The sequence below is a fragment of the Cygnus olor genome, chromosome 8 (assembly GCF_009769625.2).
Source record: "Cygnus olor isolate bCygOlo1 chromosome 8, bCygOlo1.pri.v2, whole genome shotgun sequence".
NCBI classification, from domain to species: Eukaryota; Metazoa; Chordata; class Aves; order Anseriformes; family Anatidae; genus Cygnus; species Cygnus olor.
The window spans coordinates 11,349,007-11,372,877 of NC_049176.1; the positions used below are offsets into that span (position 1 = coordinate 11,349,007).

General features: G+C 56.6%; 2 protein-coding genes across 14 annotated transcripts in view; both read right to left on the bottom strand.

The window, feature by feature from the left end:
- Positions 1-1,083: 1,083 nt before the first annotated feature.
- Positions 1,084-9,819, bottom strand: QSOX1 (quiescin sulfhydryl oxidase 1). Its single transcript, XM_040565771.1, has 12 exons — positions 9,546-9,819; positions 7,500-7,600; positions 6,242-6,290; positions 6,003-6,105; positions 5,367-5,457; positions 5,039-5,184; positions 4,801-4,935; positions 4,507-4,636; positions 3,089-3,211; positions 2,862-3,006; positions 2,569-2,748; positions 1,084-2,216 (listed from the first exon to the last, which is right to left on the bottom strand). The coding sequence occupies exons 1-12, from the start codon at positions 9,817-9,819 to the stop codon at positions 1,486-1,488; spliced, it is 2,208 nt and encodes a 735-aa protein (XP_040421705.1). The 3' UTR covers positions 1,084-1,485.
- Positions 9,820-16,237: 6,418 nt separating this feature from the next.
- The window catches only part of CEP350 (centrosomal protein 350), a 74,589-nt gene continuing 66,955 nt past the window's right edge, over positions 16,238-23,871 (bottom strand). For all 13 annotated transcript variants that reach the window (XM_040566029.1, XM_040566030.1, XM_040566035.1 and 10 more), the window contains one exon: positions 16,238-20,334. In XM_040566029.1, the coding sequence (XP_040421963.1) occupies positions 20,170-20,334 (165 nt within the window). In that variant the 3' untranslated portion in view covers positions 16,238-20,169. The remainder of the gene's footprint in view (positions 20,335-23,871) is intronic.

A 23,871-nucleotide genomic window follows, 5' to 3' on the forward strand; every position in this document is an offset into this window, starting at 1 on the left:
CGATGCTCCCCCGCCGGTACCTGGTTTGGTGCCCGGTGCTGCGGGGGGGGGGGGTCCCCGGTGCCGTCCCCCTCCACGTGCCGCCCCCCCCAGGGGGATCGGGCCCGCACCAAACAGGATTACGGAAAGTCTATTTACGGGACTCTCTGTTATTTTTTTTTTTCCCTGCACGCGTGGCAGCTTTAGCTCCCCGGCCCCACAAATCTCCCCGCAGCGCCTGCCGGGGATGCTAATCCGGGCAGCTTCCCACCCCCCCTCCCCCAGCACCCACCTCCCCAGCACCCCCCCCCCCCCCCAAAACACCCATCCCCTGCACCCCCCCCTCCCCATCCCATTTTGCCAACCACATGTTTTGGGGTCGGGGGTGGGCAGAGGAGCAGCTGGTGGCGAGGCTGGGCCGGGGCGGGGGGGGTTGGGGTATTGATGCTGGGGATGAGCCCCCCCAGGGAAATCAAGGAGAAGGAGGCAGCAGCGACAGGCGATTTATTTCAAGGGCAGGAGAATGGGGCTGCGGGAACCAGGGCTCCCCATCCTGCCGGCCCTCTCCTCCCACCTGGGCGAAGTGAAGACAGCAAGAAAAAGGTTGCAAATCGGATTGACGTCCCCCACCCCTTAATAAAGTTTATTATCAGCTGGGCTCTAATCCTTTTAAATCCCCCGGGCGGGGGGCAGGGCCTGGATTAGGGAGGGCAGCGTAATCCCAATGAATCTGTTACAGGGGGGATTTGGGCAGCGCCAGCGCAGCAGATGGCCCCGGCCCCAGAAAACAACCATTTTCCTTAATGATTCCTAACAAGGATAAAAGGGCAGAGGGAAAGGGGGCCAGGTCCCCCTCCCCGGGGATGCTCCTGCACCCCTGCCCTCCACCCGGCCGTGCCGAGCCGCAGCTCAGCACCGCTGCTGGTTCATTTCCAGCTCGTTTCCCCACGTGCGCCCCGCTGCACGGGCTGCCCGCCTGTCCCCCCCCCCTCCTTGGGGACAAACCAGGAGCCGGGGGGGGGGCGGATAAACAGCTGCCCCATGCAACAAGGAGGCAAAAAGCAGAGGAAAATTTAGGGATGAGCTGAGACAGCGGGGCCGCCGTCGGCAAAAATAATTTATTCCACTAAGACAAGCAGAGAGCGAGCAGCGGTGTGTGTGGGGTGGACACAAGACGCAGGTGAGACGCACGAGTGCCCCCCCTGCCCCGCAGCGCCTGGGGGTGGGGGGTGGCCCCAAAACCCAACGCTCCCGGCCCCAGCAATGGTGTGACCCCACGGGGCTGCCCCCAGCACGGGGCCGGGACCCGAACCACCGTCAGCATCCCCCCTGCACCCCGCAGCACGGGGAGGGACGCTGCCACACCTCCCTTCCCACCCCCCGCCCCCCAAAAATCACCCTTCACCCGCTGCCCTGGGAGAGGCAGCAAAACCTCTCCCCGGGGCGAGGCACCGGCGGGGGGGTGTCCCTCAAATCCCAGGGGACGCCCCGTCCCCCTGCTCGCTCTCAGGCCACGGGGAAGCCGGGGCGACCCTTGCGGGCGCGGGTGCGGAGACGGAAAAACGTGTACATGCCCAGGAGGCACATGGAGGAGAGGAAGTAGAGCGCGATGCAGAGGCTGACGTCCAAGCGGGAGAAGCCCAAGCCGAGCACCCGCAGCCAGGGGCTCCTCCGCAAACCTCCTCCCTCCTCCTCCTCCTCTTCCTCCCGGGTCTCCGGAGCCCGCAGGCGCTCCCAGCCGGCGTCCTGGTGCAGAGGGATGGTGTCCCGCTTGCTGAGCCGCCGGCGCCGGCCGGCCGCCCGCAGCGCCTTGCTCTTGAAGTGCTGCTCGCTGAAGGAGTCCAGGTCCACGATGTCCTCGCCCGCCTCCCGCAGCCGCGGGTTCCTGCGCACGATGCTGGGGCGACGCAGCTCGGGGGAGCCCAGCCGCCCCCTCTCGCCCTCCCCGTCGGGTTTCTCCGCCTCCTTCTCTTCCTCTTCCTTCTCCTCTTCCTCCTCCTTCTCCCGGGGGCTCGCGGTGCCCAGCCTGGCGCCCACCATCGCCTCCTCCCCAGCCCGGGGGACGGGGACGGCATAGTCCAGGTCGATGTTGCCCGGGGAGAAGAAGGCCTTGAGGAAGCTCAGCACGGCCGCCTCGTCCCAGGCGTGCACGCCCCGCTCCTCCTTGTGGCACTGGGGACACATGTCCGGCGGGGGCCACTGCAACTTGGGGAACTGGGGGTCCTCCGTGTCACCACCTGGAGGGGCAGCGGGTGAGAGGGGTCCTCTGCAGCCCCCCCGACGTGCTGGTATCAACACCACGGAGCAACGAGCAGGTGGGGACGGGGACATCTCAGGAGGATGGGTGCTCCAGGGGGCAGCTTTGGGAGGCTCCATGCAACCAGCTACCGGCCCCCGTGCCAGGGGTGGCACGGGATGTCCCTACCACCATGAGACCCCATCCTAACGAAGCTGCTGGCCAACTCCACCATGACAAGGGATGCTCCTATGTCCCGGATCCCTTCCCCTTGGGAAACCACCCCAGCTTGGTCCCCACACCTGCAGGTATCGCTGTGCCACCCATCCTCTTCCCCACCTCGGCCCCCTTACCTGCCAGGCGCGCGTTGACCTTGTTGTGGTGGGACCAGAGCCAGAGGACGGCCTCGTCCCGGCCCTTCACCTCATCCATGGACAGGGCCGCCATGGCCTCGAAGTGCTGGGCGCACTCCTGGCAGCCGAAGAAGTACCTGACGTAGCAGCGCATGGTGCCCAGCACCTCCAGCGGCAATTCTGGGGGGTGGGGACAGAGAGCGACTGGGGACCCCGCAGAGCCTCCACCGCTCACCATTTCCCCCCGGGACAGAGCATCCCCTGTCCCCCTGCCCGCGGAGGGACGCTGTTACCTTCATCGGGGCCGCCCTGGGCAGCCTGGACGGTCAGCAGGTGGAAGACGGTCCAGAGCCCGCAGGGGTAGCCGCGGAAATGGGGCTCGCTGCCCCTGCAGCCCACCCAGGTGATGTTGGTGGGGAGCACGGCCGGGGGGGAGGCCTGCAGGACAGAGGCACACGGCGTGACGGGGATAGAGACTGATACGGGGAGGGTGGGCAAAGGGGAGGGGGGGGTGCCTTACGTCCTTGTTGTTCTTCACCGCCTCCTTCAGGGCGCTGCGGGGCAGCTCGGGCTCCGTCCAGTTCCTCAGCCAGCCGTCCAGGGTGTGCAGGTAGCTCTGCACACAGGGGCGCCCGGGGAAGTACTGCGATGAAACGGAGGGAAAACGGGTGAGGAAAGCAGCACAGCCCCAGCGCCCGGCCGTCTGAGCAGGGCAGAAAGCTGCTCCGACAGGGAGGCAGCGAAATCCGATTAGCGGCAGCGCTCGCAAACCGCGGGCATGGCGGGGAGATGGGGAGCCCGTGAGTGCGTGCTGCTGGCAGGAGGATGGACAGACAGAGGGACAGGCTCACCCACAGCCACCAGAGAGACAACAGCAGATAGAGGAAAAGCAGCCGGGAAGTGAAAGGAATGAGCATTTTGCTCCCTTTTTGCCCAGACCAATCTGTTCTCCCTGTTCTCTCCAACGACACCATAAGCTCTGAATTTGCAAGGAATTCATCTGCCATCTGACACTGCTGCTGCAAAGCGCTGTTCCTTCCTTCCACGTGAGGTTTTGACCACACGATGCATGGCTTCCCAGCTGTCATTCCCTTCCCCGTCATGATTGCCCCAGCTGCTTGCCTCCAACTCCTCGTGGGAATGCAACAGTTAAGGCTCAGCCGGGCTGGCAGCAATGCTGGTGCCGCTGCTCCGTCCCGTGGATGAGCGTGGAAACGGCAGCACAGAACAGGCTCGGCATCCCCGGGGAAAGCCCCAGCACACGGCGGGGATGGAAACGCACAGCAGGATCTGCCCAGTGCCAGGGGGTTTCAAAGAGCCCGGACTGGGAAGGGGCTCGCTCAAATCTGCTGGTGAAATCCTGATCCAAACGCAGTGCTTGGTGGCACCGCATCTGCTGGCTCAGAGCCCCTCTGCGCTTGAATCTCACCAAGCCCCAGAAAGGAGACCTGAAATCAGGCTCTTCCACGGCACCGTGCAGAGCAGCAGCGCCTTTGCCAGGCTATCAAAGGAGCCGACACAGAGCAGAACCCCGAGAGCTGAGCGCCCAGGTTAGACAACGGGAGCTGCAAACCCACTGCCACCCGCTGCAGGTGACTGCACCTCTTCTGCAGGCACCCAGCCTGCTCAGCCCGCGGACATCCACCCCTCCCTTCTCACCCGAAGCCACCCAGCACCACCAGGACTTCCACCCCAAGCCACACCTCTGCCTCCTGAACAAAACCACGCCAGCACCCGCACACGGAGGTGTGGGCCGGGGCAGGAAAATAAAGCCCCCAGCACCGCTTTGACCGACCAGGGGCTGGCACAAACCGCAGGGCACGGCTTCAGAGCAGCGTCCCGATGGGGACGCAGGGCTGGTGTCCCAACTCCGCCACCCCCGTGTGTTTGCATTTCGCCCCGAATCGAATGCGGGCGGCTCCCCTCCCGGCTCCTCACCTTGGCCAGCGTGGCCACGTAGCACTTCAAGGCGGCCAGCTGGGCTCCTGACAGCGTGGCCGCCCGGGCGGCTTCCACCCGCAGCGAGTAGTGCAGCGCGGACTCCAGGTCGGCCATGTACACCTTGGAGCTGGGGGCACAACGCGATGCCCGTCGGCGCTCTGCTTTGCGCCCCCGGAGTCTGATTTTTGGGGGTCAAAAGGCCACGGTCCCAGCCCCTTGTCCGCCCACAGACACGTCACCTCCTCCCGCCCCCCTCTTTGCCATCCCAAAATGCCTGAGCGGGGCTCTGACCGGTCAGCCTGCCTCGGCTGCACCGCGCGGGTCTCGTTGGGAGCGCTGGCGGTGACGTTCAGCCGGTAGGAGCCACGCGTGACGCCGGAGAGCGTCTGCAGGTAGTAGGTGTAGAAGGAACGCGCCTCCAGGTGCCTGCGGGGAGGGAGGAGCCGTGAACCCACCCTCTCCCACCCCAAAACAGCTGCTGGGAGCACTGGGGAAGCACCCCAGCGCCCGCCCCGCACCCCCGACTCACACGGGCAGGCGGGAGAAGGAGCCGTTGCGGAGCAGCAGGTAGCCGGAGGGGAAGGTGGTGACGCCGAACCTCTGCACCAGCTCCTCCTCGCTGCTCAGCACCCTCCTCACCGCCACGTTCTCGTACTGCAGCAGGTCCAGCGCCACCTGCAAGCGGCCCCGGCGTCAGGCGGAGGGCAGCAGGGATTTTTTTTTTGGAGGTGCTGAGCATCCCCATCCCTCCCTGGCCACACGCGTGCCAGGAGGAGAAGGCAACGCCGCGTGGACCGCCACCACCAAAGGGGTCCAGGAGTTGTTCAGGCGCCGGGGACAAAGCCAGCCGCACCCACCTCTCTGCCCACAAAGGAGTCGCTCTTCTCGAAGATCAGCGCCAGGTACTGCTCGGTGTTCCTCTGGAAGAAGCTGTGAACCTCCTCCGCGCTGCAAGAGAGGAGCGTGGTGGCGGCGGGGGGACCCTGCAGGTGGCCCCGCCAGCACCACCGGGGTGCTTCGCCCCCCCATGTCTACGGGTCCCCGTCCGCAGGGATCGGGGATGGGACTCTGATGTGGTTCCAGCCCCGGTTCCTCCCTGCTGAGGTTTCCAGCCCTGTTTTCTACTCCTGTTCACGGGCTCTGAAAGCCCACAGGGTCAACTAAGGAGGCAGAAAACAAAGCGTGGGCAGGGCAGGAGGGAGATGCACACTCACCCATGGGGAAAAAAAAACAAACAATAAAACAAAACAGCAATGAATTTGAACCAGGGTTGTTTTTTCTTTTCTTTTCTTTTTTCTTTTTTGGCTAGGACATGGAGAGCTGCAGCATGACCCCGGCCAGAAAGCTGCATGCTCCCTCCACAGGCGCCACCTTGCTCTCTTTTCAGCAAGGCTGAATTAAAAATAAAATAATAATAATAATAAAAAAATAAGCTGGCTGACTGCTTCTGGCTCAGGATTTCCCTGGAAAACCCCTTTTCCTGCCTCCCCTACCTTGCGGGCTCCAGCGGAGGGCACGCGGGCGGCCAGGCGGCCAGGCTCTGCTCCAGGTTGGTGATGATGGCATGTCGCAGGTCCGCGACGGTGGCAGCGGGGTCTGTGGGGGGACACGACATGGGGCTGAGCTGAGGGCCCCCTGGGGCTTCCCTGAGGGCCCAACCAGGGACCTGACTCCCCGCACCCCCCAAAAAAAAAAACACGGCTAAAAGGCCCCCACACCTCCAAATACTCACTAGCAATCCTTATCCCATCCTCTGCCTTCTTGGTGAAAGCTCTGAAGAACTGGAAGGAACACAACACAGATAAACACGAGGTGTCCCCGCCTCGCCGGGCATCCCTGCGCGTGGGGCGTCACCGGGACGGATGCTGCCTGGCTCCGGATGCGCCTCGCCCGCCCCGAGGGGAGGGATGCTGAGCACTGCCAGGCGGCACGGCGCACACCTCCAGGGGACCCAGGGGTGCAGCCGGGACCGTCCCGGTCCCACAAACCGCTGTGTGCTGCTCCCGAGCTTCCACTAAGGGACGAGGAGGGGTTTTTACCCCTGCCCTGCCCGGGTTGCGCCCTCTCCCGCCTCCCAAGGCAGCTGCGGCAGGCAGCCGGAGCAGTGAAACCGGATTGTGCCACGCAGGTGTTTGCTTTGCAGGCGGGGCTGGGAGCTGTTTGCAGAAGGTGCTGGGCTCCGACAGGGAGGTGGGGACCAGGGGATGCGGAACCACAGCAGCAACACCCCCTGCCCAGCGAGACCCCATGGCAGGGCGGGGCACAGCTCCCGCACCCCAGATCTTGACCCTGTGCTAGGTTCATCAGCCTGCTGGGCCCCACAGCCCCAGCACCGCTCGCTTTCCCAGAGGAGGAGGAAGCCGGGAGGGTTTTCTCTGCTCCAAAAAGTCTGTTTTTTGCAGCAAAGTCCCACCGAAGCCCGGCCGGCCCCACGGGCTGCACGCACACACAGGGTGTTTGACTGGTTCCAGCTCACCGAGCTGCAATTAACCCTGCTTTAATTAAGTGATGGAGGACGGGACCGCCCTTGCACCCACCTCTGAGCGCAACAAACAGTTAAAAACTTATCTTCCCTTCTCCCTTCCTCTCCTTCTCAAGGAGATGGCAGCTCGCCCTGCTTGCCCGGTGGGCATCCTGCTGGCTGGAGAGTGCCTGGGGAGCTCTGCCTGCCCTGCAGGTGTTGGACGGGGCTTTGTTTACAGTGGGAAGTGCTGAGAGCCTGCGTATTTACACAGCTCAGCGGCCGGGCAGGGGCCCAGGAGGAGGGATGGTGCTCTGCCAGCCGCTGCCAGCAGAGGTTCCCATCCCGGGCACCTGCTCGGCCCTGGGGCGAAGCAGCCTGCAAAGTCCCAAAGGGAATATTTTGGTGCAGTAGTGCTGCCAGCCCCATTGAGCAAGAGAGGGACGGCCACAAGGAAAAGCACAGTGAAAACCGGGCACTGGCAAGCGGCAAAGGGGCCTCTCCCCACCATGCATCCCCCTCACCTTACCTTCAGCGTGGGGAAGCCGGTGATCCCAAAACTGGCGCACACTTGCTGGTTGGCCTCGTCGGCACAGTCGATGGCCGCGAGCATCACCGCCGGCCTCCACTCTGCGGGGACAGAGGACAGGGTCAGCACGGCCATGGCCCTGTGGAGCATCCCCACAATTCGGGCAGCTCCTGTGCACATCCCCACGCGTCGCCATCCTCGAGGACATTCTGCTTTTGGGGAGCATGAGCTGCCAGCTCTGTCGCTTTGTGCCAATCCTCAGCGGTGGGAAAACCTCTCCCTGTCCCTCCTGGTGGTGATGGTGGCCACGGAGAGCTTGCGCAGAGCCAGGCACGGGGCCAAGGCAGAGCTAATCCTTCTGCCGCCAACGCTGCCTGCAGCAGGGCTGCAGACGCCCCACGCATCCCTCCCGTCTCCATCTCCCACCTCCACCTCCTCCCGCAGCCCCGGCGTACGGCGAGGACAGCTTAAGCACCTTGGCCTCTTTTCTTGCCTCCCAAAGCTCGGGGGATTTGTTCCAATAAATGCTTGCTTGGAAAAATCCTCAGAAAAAGAAACACCCGCCCCATGATGCGTATTTTCAGTACTGCTAGAGCCCTGCCCACGCCTTTTCTACCAGAACTCAGAGCCGACCATCAGCTGGGATCCCTCAATACCAGCAGCACCCAGGGACAGTCCCCATCAAAGCGGGGACGCTGCCCGTGGCCCCAAACGTTTGGCTCGGGGGCTGGTTACGGCCCCACAGCACCTTGAGCACTAAGCACCGGGCGCACTCGCCCGGCCGGCGTTTCATGCCCTACTTTTTTGGGTGGCAAAAGCGACGGCAGAGCCAGGCGAGGCGGCGCCAGCCCTGCACGCCCTGCCCCGGCCGGGCGCAGGCGGCTCTGCCCGCGGCCGCCCGCCCGTCTGGTTCGGCGGGATGGGGCGCGGGGCCCCGGGATGCCGCCGGGACTGGGGAGGGACGGCTGAACCGCGGCTGGGCACAGCGGGTGAGCCGGGCTCCGGCTCGTCTCGCCCCAGAAAGATGGGATGGATGGAAAGCAAGGGGGAACGGGCCCAAAACCACGCCGGCAATGCTCCAGTGTGAGAGACGGGCAGGGGAAGGAGATGACATTCGTGACCCTTCTGTCCAGCGGTGTCCCCGGGGAAGGTCCACAGGCACTTCGACCAGCAGGATCTACCGGTTCCAACCAGCAAAATGGAGACCAAAATCTCCGAAATGGCTCCTTTTCAGTTAATAAACACAACAGGCTGAGGCCACCCTGCCGTGAGAGTGACGGTGCCACGTCGGGACAGGAAGGGCCGTCGCGGCCACAGGGGCAGCCGGGGGCGAGACACGCTCCTCCACTCATCGGCACGCAGCGCCCCGGAGCCGGCGTCCTGCCCGTCGAGCCCGTTCCTGCAAAAATCCACCTGGGGGGACGGCGGCACGCAGGCTCCTTCCCGCTTGCCAGCGGCACACGGGGGACAGCTTCCGACCCCGTCAGATCCCATCGCAGGGTGAGCACCCGTGGTACGGCTGCGTCCTTGGGGTGCCAAAATCCAGCCTGGCTTCAGTCCACTACGCGTCTCCCAGTGGTGTGAGACGGGGCGAGGGTCCCCGTGCCGGAGAGGGGCCGGGATCCCTGGTGTTCCCCCACAGAGGATGGGGCGCGCACCCTATCGCCCCCATCCTTCGCCCCCTGCCCTGGGAGGGACGCCGGGCCCGGCTCAGCGGGCGGTGTGCGCGCTGTCAGTTAGTGCGGTAACAGGGAGAAACGAGGGGTGCGGCGGGAGGCAGGGCGAACCCCGGCGGGTCCCCTCGGCAGGTGCCAAGGTCAAATTGGGGATGACAAAACAGGGGCGCAGCGCCCGGCCCGGTGCCCCCCGGGGGCTCGCCCGTCACCCCTCGACCCGGGGGGTGCTGGGGCCAGGCCTCTCCAGGCCGAAGCAGGTCCAGGGCCGGTGCCGAGCCAGGCCTGACACGAAGGGCGCTGAGCAGCCCCGCCGGGTGCCGGCGAGGGGGCGCGGGGGGGGGGATTTATGGGGGCGACCGCGGGCACTCACCGCGGATGTCCTCGGCCAGGGCCCGCCATGTGGGGGCGAAGTGGACGCAGTGCCCGCACCAGGAGGCGAAGAACTCGACGGCCCAGGCGCTGGGGGAGCCCAGGATGCGCCGCTCCGCCGTGTCGGCCCCCAGCAGCTCCAGCGGGTCGCTGGGCGCGTACAGCCCGCGGGGCCGCGCCGCGGGCAGCGCCATGGCCAGCACCAGCGCCGCGGGCCACCACCGGCCCCGCGGGCCGCCGCCGCCACCGCCGCTCCGCGCCCGCCGCCGCCACATCGCCCGCCCGGCCGCCCCCCGCCGCCGCCGCCCGGCTGTAGGGCCGCCCGCCTGTAGGGCCGCCCGGTTTTTGGGGCCGCCCGGCTTTGGGGCCGCCCCCGGCGGGCGGGACCGGGGGGGCGGGGCTCAGCCCCCCCCCACACACACCCCTCCGCCATTACAGCGCCCCCTGACGGGAGCTGCTCCCGCCTGTGGGGGAGTTTGGGGGCTTCTGGCAGGACTCCCCCCCCCCCACACACCACACACAGATCCCAGCTCGGGGGGCTCAGCTGCACCCCGACATTTTGGGGGGGGTGCACAGCCTGGGGGGGTCCTGACCTGCACCACCTTGCGCCCCTACACAGCCCCCCACTACCCCAAAGGCCCCTCCTTGTGGGGATGGCAGAGGCACCCAGCGTGTCCCTATGCCCAGGACCCCCACCCCATCACCAGGCAGCCCCCATCCCGTGCACTGGCCGGGGGAGGCAGGGGGGTGTCCCAGGAGACCCTCCCCAGAAGGCCACCAGCACCTGCGGACGCACCGTATAAAATTCTGATAAAACGACACAAGACGAAAGGTAGCTGATTCAGCCCCAAAACCTGCGGCGCTGCCATTATGGAAATTCCTCGAGGGAAGCCGCCTGCGTGACGGCAGCACCCAGCTCGGACACCCTGACGTAAGCCAGGGCCACGCCGGCTGGGTGGCATCTGCAGGGGTGTCCCCCCCACCCATCGCTGTCCCCACACGTGGCAGGGACACCCAGGGGTGCACGGGGCTGGTGGCTGCCATTGAGGAGCGATACCTGCCTGCATTATGCACCACAAAAGCCCCAAATCCAGCTCCTCCGCCCCCAAAAAAGCAGGGATTCCCAGCCTTCCAGCCCCAGGTGGGGCTGCAGGCTCCCCCACCCGCCCGGCCGTGCAGGTGCTCACGCACGCACCCGCCTCACCAGCCGGAAGGTGCCCGTTGTACAGCACCCCGGGGCAGAGCTGGACGTGGCCTCCCCCCAAAAAAACTCAAAAGCCACCCTAAAAGCTGCTGTCTCCAAAAGGAAGGTCTTCCTGCCTTCCCCGCCCCGCGGTGACAAGGGGCCCCGTGATGCAGGGTGCCCATCGCTCCCCAGAGCTGGGTTCTGGCTCCAGCCCCAGAAAGGCCATTAGCCGTGACGGGCCCCACCTAGGTATTTTAGGAGGACTTGCCATGCTAGAAAAACAAGCCTGCGAGAGCCAAGCCTTACCCTGGCAGGGGAGCACAGGGGCCTCGGAGCGGGGCACGGCCGCAGGGGTGCAAGGGGGAGGTGATGGGGATGGAGACCATGGATGTGAGGGCAGCAGGGGTGCCCCCACGCACCCTTCATGGGTCCAAGCTGATGCGAACAGGGGCCGAGGGTGGTACAACACAGCCCAGGCAGCTGTGATTAAATCCCAACGGGATTATTACAGCACAGGGAGGGGGCCCCTGCATGGCTGATGTGAGCAGCAGCCTCTGGCTGGTGCAGGGATGATGCCACGGCTTGCTGTCAGCCAGCAGGAGATTAAAAAACAAAAATCCTGCCGGCAGCCGCCCAGTTTCTGTCCAGGGCAGCTGTTCCCAACAGCCTCAGTGCTAAGGGATGTAATCACCGTTATTTTACCCTGGGCTAAAGTCCTTGTTTTAAGGGCTCATCAGCGTGATGGGGTTATCACGCCAGAGGAGAGGCTCAGCACCAGCCTAATTGCCAGCATCCTCCTCATGCAGCTCGCCCCTCCCTCCCAAGGCAGCCCAAATTCCTCGAATCCTTTTTTAGCTGCAAAAGCAGCTCCCACGCGCCCCAAGGCAGCGAGGGGAGAGCCCGCAGCCCGGGGCTCCGGCTCCTTTTGGGGTGAGCCAGGCCCTTGCTCATCCGCCCCAGGGTGGGGATGCTCCTGCTTCCGGGGAGCCATGGCGTGGGTGCTGCCGACCACCCTGCCGCCAGGCTGGCGCGTCCCTGCGGCACAGGCTTGCCCCCATGGCCTCTTTTTTTCTTTTTTTTTTTAATTTATTTTCTTAGGATCAAGCTTTTCATCTCTGCGTCAAGCCGGGAAGAGCTGGATTTTCATTGCAGATCGCCCCTGAAGGCAAAGCAGAGCTGTTTTTTTGTTGTTGTTGAAGATGGATTTGAGATTAACTAAAATGAATTTTAAAAATAAAATAAAGAAGTGGTAGAAGGCCAGAGAGGCTGTGGGAATGCCCTCCAAGTGCTACCTGCCACTGGTCCTTCTCTTGCCCTTTGGAGCCCCCAGCCAGCCCCAGAGCCCAGCTTTAGGCTCTCATGCTGTGGCTGGGAACATGCTTGATTTCCATTAGCAGAGCTTGGCAAAATGGCTTCAGCACCCAGCTCAGCATCCTTAACCTGGGGAAGAGACGTGCTTCACTCCCACGTAACGAGGCTAAGGATCGCTGTAGATGCTCCCAAGCTGCACAGGTACCATGTTCATTAAGCTCATCAGCTCTCAGATCTCCCTTCCCAGCCAACAGGAACTGCCTTGAAGTCAATGAGATGTGGGCTAAGATCCTCAAAGGCCACTAAGACCTCAGTGAAATTGTTCGAGCCCTGCAGAACTCGTTTCATGCACCCAAAATGGATCGTTTTCACAGACACAAAGAGCTGCTCTGATCATCTCTGTGCTGGGTTAGAGAGGAGACAAGGAAAGACTACTTGGGTTTTTACGTATTCAGCTCTTGAACTGCCAGAAAGGATTACTGAACGTGCTTTGGAAAATGGGGAAAGATTTATAATGTCTGCATGAATCTGGCTGCAGAAAACCAATGGCTGAAACCGTCAGGGTAAGACAACCCAGGAACTTCTCACTTCCCCTTTGTTTTGAAGTTTTGGGGACGGGGAGATCCCAAAATGGACTTTCTTCCTTGAAAATTAAGGAACACGTTCCTGCGTAATTGGGATTCCAGGAACTGACTCCAAGAAAAACACGCAACCAATGCAAGACTCATGGCACAACCATGACAGGTGCCAACGCCATCACCCAGCCCTGGCATTCAAGAGGCCATTCAGAGGAGCTGGCAGCTGATTCCCCATGACACACGGGTGGCCACGAACCCCGACCGATGCCAGTGCCTGCAGAGGTGCTCGCTCAGCAGAGCCCCTAGGACCAGCAGGGCCCCTCTGGGCTGCCACTGGTAGCCGGCAGTTGTTGATTTCTACCTTTCAAGCCCAGCCAGCCTGTAATAACAACAGACGCGCAAGAAAATCTGGGGTGCATTCTCAGGATGTGATGAATGTGTTCACGTAGTTTGTGTCTGCAGCAGGACTGCAGCAGTTCCAGCCCCTGTCTGCTATTCACCCTCCGCTGATTCATCCCTGCTCGGGAGGACACAGCAGCGCTGCTCTTTTCAGAAGGCGCTGGTAGGACCCAGTACCCTCTTTGGTACATAGGGTTTGGAAACGAATTTGAGATCTACTCAAGTCCCTCCTTATAAGTCATCGCCACAACCCAGGATGCACAGAGCAGATGTTTTCCACTCCAGCTCATCTGCCCAGCATCCAGGAGCAGATCGGAGGAGACCACACCACCCAGATTTGCCACATCATCATTTGGCAGCTGGCTTAATTGCAGCGCATGCAGAATACCACACAGATGACAATGGGGCGCTCCTCTGGCCATGGCCGTCCTGCAGCGCAACGTGGGCTCACCTGCCAAGGGCCACACCATGGCCAACCTCCGGCTGGCTGAGCTGCACGGGCTCCATCACCTCCATAGAGCAATGAGCGGGGTCAAGGTGAGACCAGGCTCCTCAAGCTGAGCAAGGCAAAGGGCAGGATCCTCTTCAGTGCCTCTGTTGTGCTGGAATGAAGGAACACAAAGCCTCTTTAGAAAGGCTCTGGCCACATCTCTGTCCCCGTGCCACCACCACCCAGCACTGCAGCAGGGGATGCTTCCAGCACACCCGGGTGAAGGTGCAGGAGCTGGCTGATGTTACCACCTGGGATGCCCCCAGAACCGCCATTAATTCCATCTCCAGCAAACTCAGAGAGAAAATCCCATTTACGGCCAGCCGAGATGTCACGGTTGGTGGCAGACAAGTCAGCCAGCCACCAGGAGCCACCAGGAACCAGCACTGGGGAGGGAGCACGGCCCAGGGCCACAGCAACTCCCACAAAGGGGCCGATGGAAAACCCCAGAGCAGGAACCAACCAGGCCTGCTCAGGCCATCCTCACACACCATGTCCATCAGGCAAAAAAAGGCCTCTTTCCCCATACACCCTGCTCCTGCCTGACCCTCGTCCTCCTTCCGAACAGAGCTGCCGAGGGCGGTGACTCCTCTCTCCTCCTTTCCCCCAGCTTTCCCCAGGATCTCACCAGGGAGGGGGCAGGAAGGTGCAACTCTGGGGCCAGGAATTTTATTTGCCACGCCACGGCCAGGCAGCTCCCTCCCCTCCTTCCCATGCCCTGCAGAGAGCTGTCAGCATCCAGCAGCTCCCTGCCGGCTCCTTTTCTTCCCAGGGCTGTGCTAATGAGGACCAAGGGGCACTGTGGAAGCCCTTACGCTATGCAGGACACAAAATGCAGAGCAGAGACAGCATTTCGAGCACGACAGCATTTTAAGGAGGGCGATGGCACCACCTCCCCGGGGAGGCACTGCACCAGCGCCCGGCGGTGTCCTGGGGAAGGCGGCTGCCTGCCGTTGCCCAACCCGGGAGTTGCACCAGGTCCACGGGCGCAGCCTTCGCAAGGCAGCTGCGCTCCGGTGGTGCTGGGAAGAGTTGCACAAACACCCCAGTAGAAAGTCCGTGCCAGAGTGGAGCAACGTACGTTTGCAAATGAGGAAATTAGAGTCTTTGTCAAGCTGGTTACTGGGCATACTGGGCAAGGACGTGGTAGCGATGCAGCACTTTGCCGTGTCACTTTGCCAGAGCACCGTGGCAGCCTTCCCGCTGCTCAGGCCCTTTTTAAAGGGAAGCCAGGTCTCCAGCCGGAGAAGCACAGTTCAGTTTTTTCCAGCGTAAATGCACTCCAAGCCACTTCCAGGGAAGGATGCTGATGGCTGCAAGTAGATCCCTGTCTGCAAACACAAGGCTCAAGGAGCAAAATAGCTGCAGGGTGAGGGAAGTGCCACGGATGCTCTCCTGCTGTTTGATAATGAGCACGCAGAGGCTGCAGCACCGCTTTGTCTCAGCCCTCTGGGCAGCAAGTGCCCCACTGCCGCGCTCTGGCTGGTTCAGAGCAAGCTCAGGCGGCTGCGATGCTCTCCGCCGAGTGCTGACACCGTGGGACTGCAGCAAAACAGCCTCCGAAAGGAGTGCACCAAGCCTTCCTCCATGGTGAGGTACTTCTGCTAAGGAGAAACAGCAAAAAACTGCTCAGCGCAGCGTTAATAATGCTTTTGCAGTGGTTTTTTTCACAGGGGTCCCCCCATAGAACTCACCCAAGCTGGAAGAGCAGCGCTGCTTTCTTGTAGACTGTTTGCACACCTGATTAGGCACAGGTCCACCTGCACACGGAACTGCATGAGTTTATTGTGCAAGCTCACTAGCCCGAAGTTCTTCTTGCTCCAAACTCCACTTTCCCAGAGAACATTTCCAACATCCTTGCTAGACAGAAATCAGCGTTTAACGCTCAGCTATATGCTAAGAAACAGCCCCAAAACACAGCAGAGGTACAGGAGCAGCAGCAGCCACGGGTCCTGAACAGGCTCAACAAATGCTCTGGGTCTTCCCCGTCTCGCGTTGTGCCCATTCTGCTCCCCCTGCACCTCACGGCCGCTGCCGTCCCATCGCTGCCTGCCTGCACGCCTGGGGTTTGGCACCGCAACTGCTCTGACCTCGTCTTGCAAAGCTCTGCTACCTTTCATATGTTAAAAGTTTTGGGTTTTGTTTTTTTCCTGTTCAGAAGACAGTTTGAAACCATCAGAGGAAAAAGGAAACCACAAGGATTTAGGAAAGCTTCACCAAGAAATGAAGTTTTCAGGCAGGGGTGTTCGCCTCCCCCGCTGAGGAAGTGAGCAGAGCTGGGGGCTGCAGCTTTACTGAACTGTGAAAATTTAGGAGCCTAATTGAGTGCTCTGAAACAAGGCTTAGGCTCTGAAGAATTTCATTCCAACACAGTTTTTTGTTTTTTTTTTCCAAATGTTGGAAAACATGAGTTTTTAAAACCTATTTTACATAAAGGCAAGGAGTAATTTTTCTCCTGGCAAGGCCATGTAGTGCCTTTCTGCAATGATTACACAATGTTATTTTCTGTTTTTGTTTTTATCAGTTAGCTTTAACAATAAGGAAATTCTAATAACGTGTGATTATAATTAAGGCAACTAATGGGATTTTGTGGACTGTGATTGGCATCACAAGTACAGTATCAGACAGAGAGGGGAACGTATAAGGGACAAATCTCCAGGACACCTTCAGAATTAGCAGCCATTTGGGTAATTATAAAGCTCCATTTTATAAGGCACCAGGAAACAAGATTAATTTATAAATCAGTTTATTTACAGATTTTGTTCTCTTAAAGTACATTTCAGTTACGAAAGATATTTACACTGGTGTACACAGGGACCCCCCTGGTTATTTTACAGTTCTTAATTACAAAAACCCCTCCACATCCTTGGGTCTGTCTACTGTGCAAAGCTGCTCTGGATGTGAACATTTGCTGAAACTGGCCCAAAAACCAAGTTACCAGGTTATTTACACATACACAGTAAACAGGTTTCTTTTTAGTATCTCCACAACACAGTACATCAGGAGACGGAGCCTCCCAGAAGGCGGCTTTGCAAATGTGTATCAAAAGGCTCTGCAAAGTCAAGGAAAAAAAACTATTAAATGCAGGTTAATTACAGTATTCCTCTTTCATCTGTATATATTTTTGCATTTAACGTTTAAATTACAAATAAGTTCAATAGTTTGCTTTTCTCCATTTTAGTTGATTTGTAAACACTTCAGATGCACTAAATACCTTGTAAGATTCAACTGTTTCTCTGCTGAAAAGTACTTTATTTTCCTAATAGTCTTAAGGTAGCAACGGGATATGAAAGTCAGAACTGCGCTCAGTTCCGTGCAGAATAGTCACTTAAAAGGTCTCTATCACTGTGCTACTGAAGATCTTCTGCAGGTACACACTTATTCAAGTATTGCAAAAAGCTAAGGCCACTTTTTCAAGAAAGGAAAGTGAACAAGACGGGATTTTTCCAATCCCTCAATTCTACCTCGTGAGCAGCGAGCCTCTTCTGAAAGGCAGAAGTGCTGATTTGCCGCAGCCCAGCTCAGGAAGCATCCTGCTGCGAGAGGTACTCACGCTCCTGGTCCTCACGAGCCTGGGCTTTCCCACCCGGCACCGAGATCCTTCCGAAAAGGGAATCGCATCTCCACAGTGACGCTGGCCACTGCCTCAAAGAGCTCACAGGTCTCAGAAAAATCTCGCAGCCTTGAAACTTCTAACGGGGTTGGCACCAAGATAACCAGGACCCAGTAGTATCATCTTGTTCTTTTAGTGGGAAGGTTGGGGAGAAGAGAGAAATACAGAACTTGGCCTCTGCTGTTAAGACTCCAGAATCCCCCCGACCTCCTTGTTATCAGACACGACCCAGACAGACCATTGCTTCATCGCAGTAATCATCAGTCCCAAAGTAACTCAACGCACTCGAGCTATTGAGCATACACTCAACTCAAAGCAACTCAACACACTTGAGGTACTGAGAAGGTAATTCACGTATATTCAAGTCTTTTTAGGGTTGCTCCTGTCGAGGATTGCTACCAAAAAATAAACGGTGATGTCTGCAAAGGAATAAAGCCATTACTTACACAGTTTTCTTCTGCCCGAACAGCCGTAAAAACAACTTCTGTAGAGGGTGCGAACCTACTGCTGATCTAAACCAGCGAGACAACAGGCACATCATCTCCAATGGTCCCTGGTATTCTGGCAGGCCAACTGTGCAGCCTCCTCCCTGCTGGTGGCTGTACAGAAAAGCCCCACCAGCCCCACAGGGCAGCTGAAAAGCCTCCGTGATGCGCAGCACCCTTCTCAGTGCCGGCCACACCATCTACGGGACAGAAGCTAACTGCGCTCCTCTGATACTCCAGCCTCCAACCTGCGCTGCGGGTTTCTACCTTCTTTTCGTAATTGCTACCTATAAAAATAACAATCGTCTCTATTGAAAAAGATACACCCAGGAAAGGGAATCTGAGGCAGTGACCCAAGCAGTGACACCAGGCTGGTTAAATGCAGCAGCTTTAGTTTGCTTCTATTTTAAGCATTCGAGAATTTCACAGTTCAGCATCATGACACCTTAGGCGGACAAATGAATCACTTAAGGAAAAAGGCTGAACGTTGCTCTGCCAAGACCATTTGACTTCCAGCCAGCCAGAAAGGCTGCTACTGCAGGACAGACGTGCATATGCCCTGCTGGAGGTGTTCCTATTAGAGCGTTATCTCCTCCTCCTTCTTCCACTTATTAAGCTTCCATGAATATGGCTCACCATTAACTCGCAAGTGAGGTGCTGGCAATACTACATCTGAGAGTCTGCTTGGACCTCTGATAAATCCAACACTTCCCAGTGCTGTCCCTGAAGAATTACCAGCCACGTGTCGTTGTGCAAAATGCAAATATTCCAATGATAGCTTTCCAAAACAAAACCAAAAAAAAAAAAAAGGAAAAGAAAAACCCTCATGGAGCAGTAGCAGAGAGAGGCGTACTAAGAAGCCCAAGAACCAAGCAGATGAAAGAAGCAGCAGGTATCTCCCCCCATGCCTATCGTGGGCAGCAGCATCTTTGGGGGACCTCCAAGAGGGCTTCGAAGCATCTCCCTGCACTCCAATGTGTCTGGAGAACCTGACTCTCCTCTGCATCTTGTCCCAGGTTAACAAACAGGGACATCCACTATTAAGGCATCAACGTTCGACCCCAGATTGTCTGTGTTCATCCAAGAGAAACACCAGAATGGGAGGGACAGATTAGGAAAGAGAACTCAGCAGAAGGACACTGTGGTTCAACCCGGCACCGAATGAACCAGGTAACAGCTGCCCATGGCCTAGAAGTTCTGGGAAAGGAAGGAAACAGATGGAGCAGGGAAGTTTCACGTCGTTTTTCAGCTCGGTCCCCTCAACTCTCCCTTGTCTCTGAATCAGGTGCAGAGAAGCTCCGTTCCTAGCTGTACCCTTGCTTCCCACCCCAGTCACTGAGGTTTGGTTCCTCTCATCCTTCCTGTATCTGCCTCGAGGAGCTGGAGGTTTTGTGTGAAGAATACAGACACCGGCAGTTTCCAGAACAGACGCTTTCTCAAGTTTGGCTGTCTCAAAATACAAGATAGCACAACCAACTGCACAGGACACTCTCCTATAACCCACTTAATAAATTATCTGAAAATAAATTAAAAAAAGCCACAAGCACAAAACATGCAGACAGTCAAGCACTGCTTTCTTTGGTGAATACACTCTGTTCTCTAAATTGTTCAAGTAATTGCTTCTCCGATTTATTAGGTGACAAGAAGGGAGAAAGCTGAGGGTGTGAAGGCCAAATTTTTGCAAGGAAACATTTTCCACTCCTGCATGTCTCGTGCCTGAGAGAATCCTGAGTATCCGTTATCTAGGAGCAGCTGGTGCTCCAGGAAGTGAAGAAGTGCTACACGGTAGGAGGAAAGTTGTCCACGGGCTCATCTTTCATGTTTGGCATGAGGCGGCCTTTATCTTGCTCCACCTCTGGATTGAAGCATGTTAACATCGGAAAAGCAGTAAGAATTCTTTACTTGAATGCAAAAATCAACATCACCTAATTTCCCTGGACTGACTGGCACCATATCTGGTACCACATCCTGGGAAGAAAGACGAAAACCAGCTTCACAGAAAATGGAATTAACTGGGCTCCGGAGCAGAAGAAACTGATGCACATTGTTAGGGCTGCAGGAGAAGAGGTGTTAAGGTTTTAACACTGTTCAGTATGGTAAATATTCAGTTATGACTAAAACCTGACCAAACCATTTCTTCTGCAAATTACTCACATTTCTAAAGACAACTCGAGTACTGATGGCTGAGAGCCATTCCAGCAAAACAGCCAATATCCCAACTTAACCCAACCCTTTCAGAACACAGGCTGCATGTCAAAGGCCCAGGCAGAGGCCACGGACAGCTGCTCACAGCTATGTGGCATAACTGCATCGGCACGCAAACAGTCTGAGCACTCCACAATGCAGCCTCTAGTGAGGATCAGCTTGTTCCAAGCAACAAATCCGGTGCAAGGTCTTTAGCGGCAGAGGATGCAAGTTCAGGTTGCTGTAATCACATCTGTACTGCCTTTAAAACCCACGTGTGGAAGTCCAGCAGCAGTGCTCGCAGGGTGGAGAGTACGTTGGGAGTCAGAAAGGCCCATGACTCAGTGGTTACGCAGCGTCAAGTTTATTTTCAGCTCTGTCAGACAAGCAGTAATCTCCGCTGTTTCTCATTTATCTGGTTCAGTACATCAACAGTGTCTCTGATTAAGGCCTCGAAGATCCCGTCTGCCAACTGCATCTTTACACACAGTTCATCCTCATCGTAGTTCACCCACTGTGCTTCTTCCTCGTGAAGTTCCTGCACCTGGGAGGGTAGAGAGGAAAAGGCAAAACGAACAAACATTACAACTCCATCGCTCTAGGATAATATCCTCTGCATAGTTCCAGAAAGAGTCCATAACAGCCTGTATCTGCCAACGGCATGTCTGTCTTTGCAAGAGATTACAGGAAACGCTTGGAATAGCGAAACGGACACAGATCTATTTGAACCAGGCTATTTCACTGCAGGAACATTTGCTACCTTTCACCACACTACTCATTTCAAAGGATTTCATATTCCTGCATAAGTTTTTCACTTGAGAGAACTCAGCTAATGGGATATTTTTGACCAACACCACCACTAGCTCCATTAAAAACTCCCTAATTGCCCATTTGCAGGAGGCTGATTTCATGCAGCTTAAACTGGTAAGGAATCACGCAAAGAGCTTCAAAAGGGGAAGGAAAAAAAGAAAAGACTTGACTGCAGTTCAGATTATTAGAATTAGAAAACCTAAAGGAACTTACAAACTTCTCCAGTTCTTCTGTATAGGAAGACAAAACACTGGCTTGTGTTGTATGGCAGTCTTACAACTCATTTACACAAAATACTTCATCCTTCATTGGATTTGAGAGCATTATTACAAATTGAATTTTGTGCTCTTACAGCCAGAAGAATAACTCAATGAATATTTATTTCTGTTTATTCCTAAACTGTTGACAAGCAAAATCCCATTTCACTGGTCACTGGCAAATAGGTGTCTGAGTAACAGACAGAAGTAAGGTAATCTCATTCAGCAAATAAAGTCGTACCAGGAGTCTCTCCAAATCCCACACCTCCAATTAAACTTATTAAACATTTGTTTTAGTGACTATTTTAATATTACAGACACATCCTAACAAAGCTCAAACTTTCTCAGAAAAAGAAAGAGTGGGGACAAACATCACTCTTTAAAATGATCCGCTAATCCAGTATCACTATGTAATAGTGTTGTCATCTCAAAGAGCGCCAAGAGCTACAGCCCCAATACACACTTCCTCCCTTCCGTCTGAAGCTGAGCCGCGCAGCAACTCGCCTGTTTTGAGGGTGGCAGCTGCGGCAGCACAGTGATGACTCAATAACCCAAACACAGCGCGAAGCCCAAGAGCAGGCTGCTCTGGGAACCCCAGGGAAGCTGCATTGCTTCCAGGGTTTTTTAGCCATTCATAAGGCTTCAGTTACACACGGGTTTTCAGTCTGACAGCTCTTTTCTCCTTCTCCTAAGAGAGCCTGGGGAGAGGGGCAGGGATCTCATCCTGAAAACAGCTTTGGAAGAGTCACACTAAATGCTTACAAATCTCCGTGCTACCGCAGCAAGCATCCTTTTTGGCACAACCCCCATTTCCCTTACAGCTGTCAAAGATGGAGTGCAATGGTTTCATTACGCTCCTTACTAGTAATGAAGAAGCAACAGTACTGGCAATCAAATTTTGAAAGTGCGTGGTGGGCAAAAAATAGTTTAAACTGTGAACACTATCAAGCGACAGATAATTGGGTGTAAATTTGTTTCAGCCATCCACCCCCTCCCAGACTTCTGAGGTCTCTCCCTCGAGAAGCTTGCTACCTACAATCAGTATGTGCTGGTTGTAAATTTTGGTAAGCCCTGAACTAAATAAAAGCAGCGTGTCGTGTCCTATATCCTCTCATTAATAAGGAGGTATAAAACAAGCACCAATTTGGAGCTGATCACGTGTTGCGTGACCACACACAGACCACTTGGATGAGGAAGAGCAGGAGAGAGGCATCCCGGAAAGAAGAGGGTGCCACAAAGAAGTGTTACCGAAAAAGAGAGGTCTTGGAGAGAAAACAGAAGCACCAAAAAGGAGACAGTGAAGATCCTGTCTGGAAGATAGATCCTGGAAGTGAGGGAAGATCCTAAAGATGAGACAGATGGGTGGAGACAAGTGCTGGTGGACCTTGACCCATGACTCCCACGACTGGCAGCCGGGAGCAGCTGCACAACACCAACCCACACGACTTTCTGCCTGACCGTCCCAGGCCAGCAGCATCCTCCCTGCTGGGAACGTAAGGCGAGGCCTGGTGAGCTTTAGACAAAGTTTTGATTTCTGTAGATTCCCATTCAAAATCATTAATATCTGCAAAATAAACTACATTGAAGGAGTAGATCATTTGGGAGATTGGAAATAAGAAAAATCCAGAAACAAACCACTGCCTTGGAAGAATGCCAGTACAAGGAAGGCAGGTAGGCCCATTTTCACAGCACTTCATGCCCAGTGTTTGGAAACGTTAAGATCTACAGCTGCGCATAAGAGCAGGCTTTGATTCTCTTCTTACAGTTTGACTTCCCTGGGGTTTAGGTTGTGGGCGCCAGAGAAGCAGGCGTCCAATTAAGCCAGCTTGATAGGGACAGCTCTGCTTTGTTGGAGAATTCAAAATCGCACGGAGAACATTTTAGCCCTCGAGTCAACAGGCCAGAAGGATCAAGTGCTTTTCAGCACCCTGTTGGCAGGCTTGTCAGGTGTAAAAACTAAACACACAGGTTTGGCAGTACCATGTGAGCTTTACTTTCTGAAGCTCAGGATAAAAGAAAAGGGGTGGGAGGGTCAGCACAGGGAAAGCAACAGCAGTGTTTGTTCTAGCCCTATGCAAACAGACAAGCATAGAGTTTTGGCTGAAGACCCAAGTGGAAAAATAGTGAGAACAATCTATTGTTAGCACCTGAACTTAAATAAGGAGATATGAGGGCTCTTACTGTAGCTTACAAAGGTTTTGAAAGGTCTAGGGAACACTGATACACCCAAAGCAGCACCTCTGCCTACGTGTACCTCTGAGATTCTCCCCACATAGCACAGACAGAATACACAAGATAAAGGAGGCAATACTAAGGGACACAAAAAGAAAAGCAAACATTTACACGTTCCTTTAACTTGATTTGAAACTGAAAGTGAAGATTTGCTGTAACCACTAATAGTCGAGCAACTTTCCAGCAAACAAGAACTCTCCTAACAGGTTCTGTTACAAATGCTTTCTGAGAAAAGAGATGCCCCATCAAAGTTGACTGAGCTGCAAAAGAAGAGAAGAGCACAGTGTTTTTTTGTCACTGGCAGAAAACCATTGACAGCTATTTTGTCTGCTCTTTCCCACACTAAAAGTGAAAAGAGGACTAAAGATGCAGTCCCTGGTGGTGGAAGTAGCAGAGACCAAGGCAGAGCAAGCAGGCGAAGGGCTGATCCATCCACTTCTCCCCTTGATTCCCAGCTGGTGGGACGGCCAACTGGCACCCGCACCTCCTCGCATCACCGGGCACTGCCCTAACACAGGCTGCTTCTGCTGTCCTGCCCCCTCCCACCACGCTGTAGTCAAGGACTACTACCAGGAACTAGGTTTGGTGTAATGAGCCTTCTAGGACACATCCAGGAATAACCAGGGAGAGATTAAGCCAGGCAAAATAGCCTGGCACCTGCTCTGTGCCTTCAGAGAAACCTAAGTCAGTTCAGCACACAGACTTGGCTCTGGGTTTTAGAGCCACCCCCGCCGTCAGGGCAGGCAATGTCACTATTTGACAGTCATTACTAATGTGCTGGA

Bases quoted from the DNA above. Each gene is read 5' to 3' on its own strand.
- QSOX1 (XM_040565771.1), bottom strand. From the start codon at position 9,819: ATGTGGCGGCGGCGGGCGCGGAGCGGCGGTGGCGGCGGCGGCCCGCGG. The intron at 3,212-4,506 runs GTGAGGAGCCGG...GTTTCATCGCAG, and splicing joins ACGTGGCCACGCTGGCCAAG to TACTTCCCCGGGCGCCCCTG. The intron at 2,749-2,861 runs GTAACAGCGTCC...CCCACCCCCCAG, and splicing joins CCAGGGCGGCCCCGATGAAG to AATTGCCGCTGGAGGTGCTG.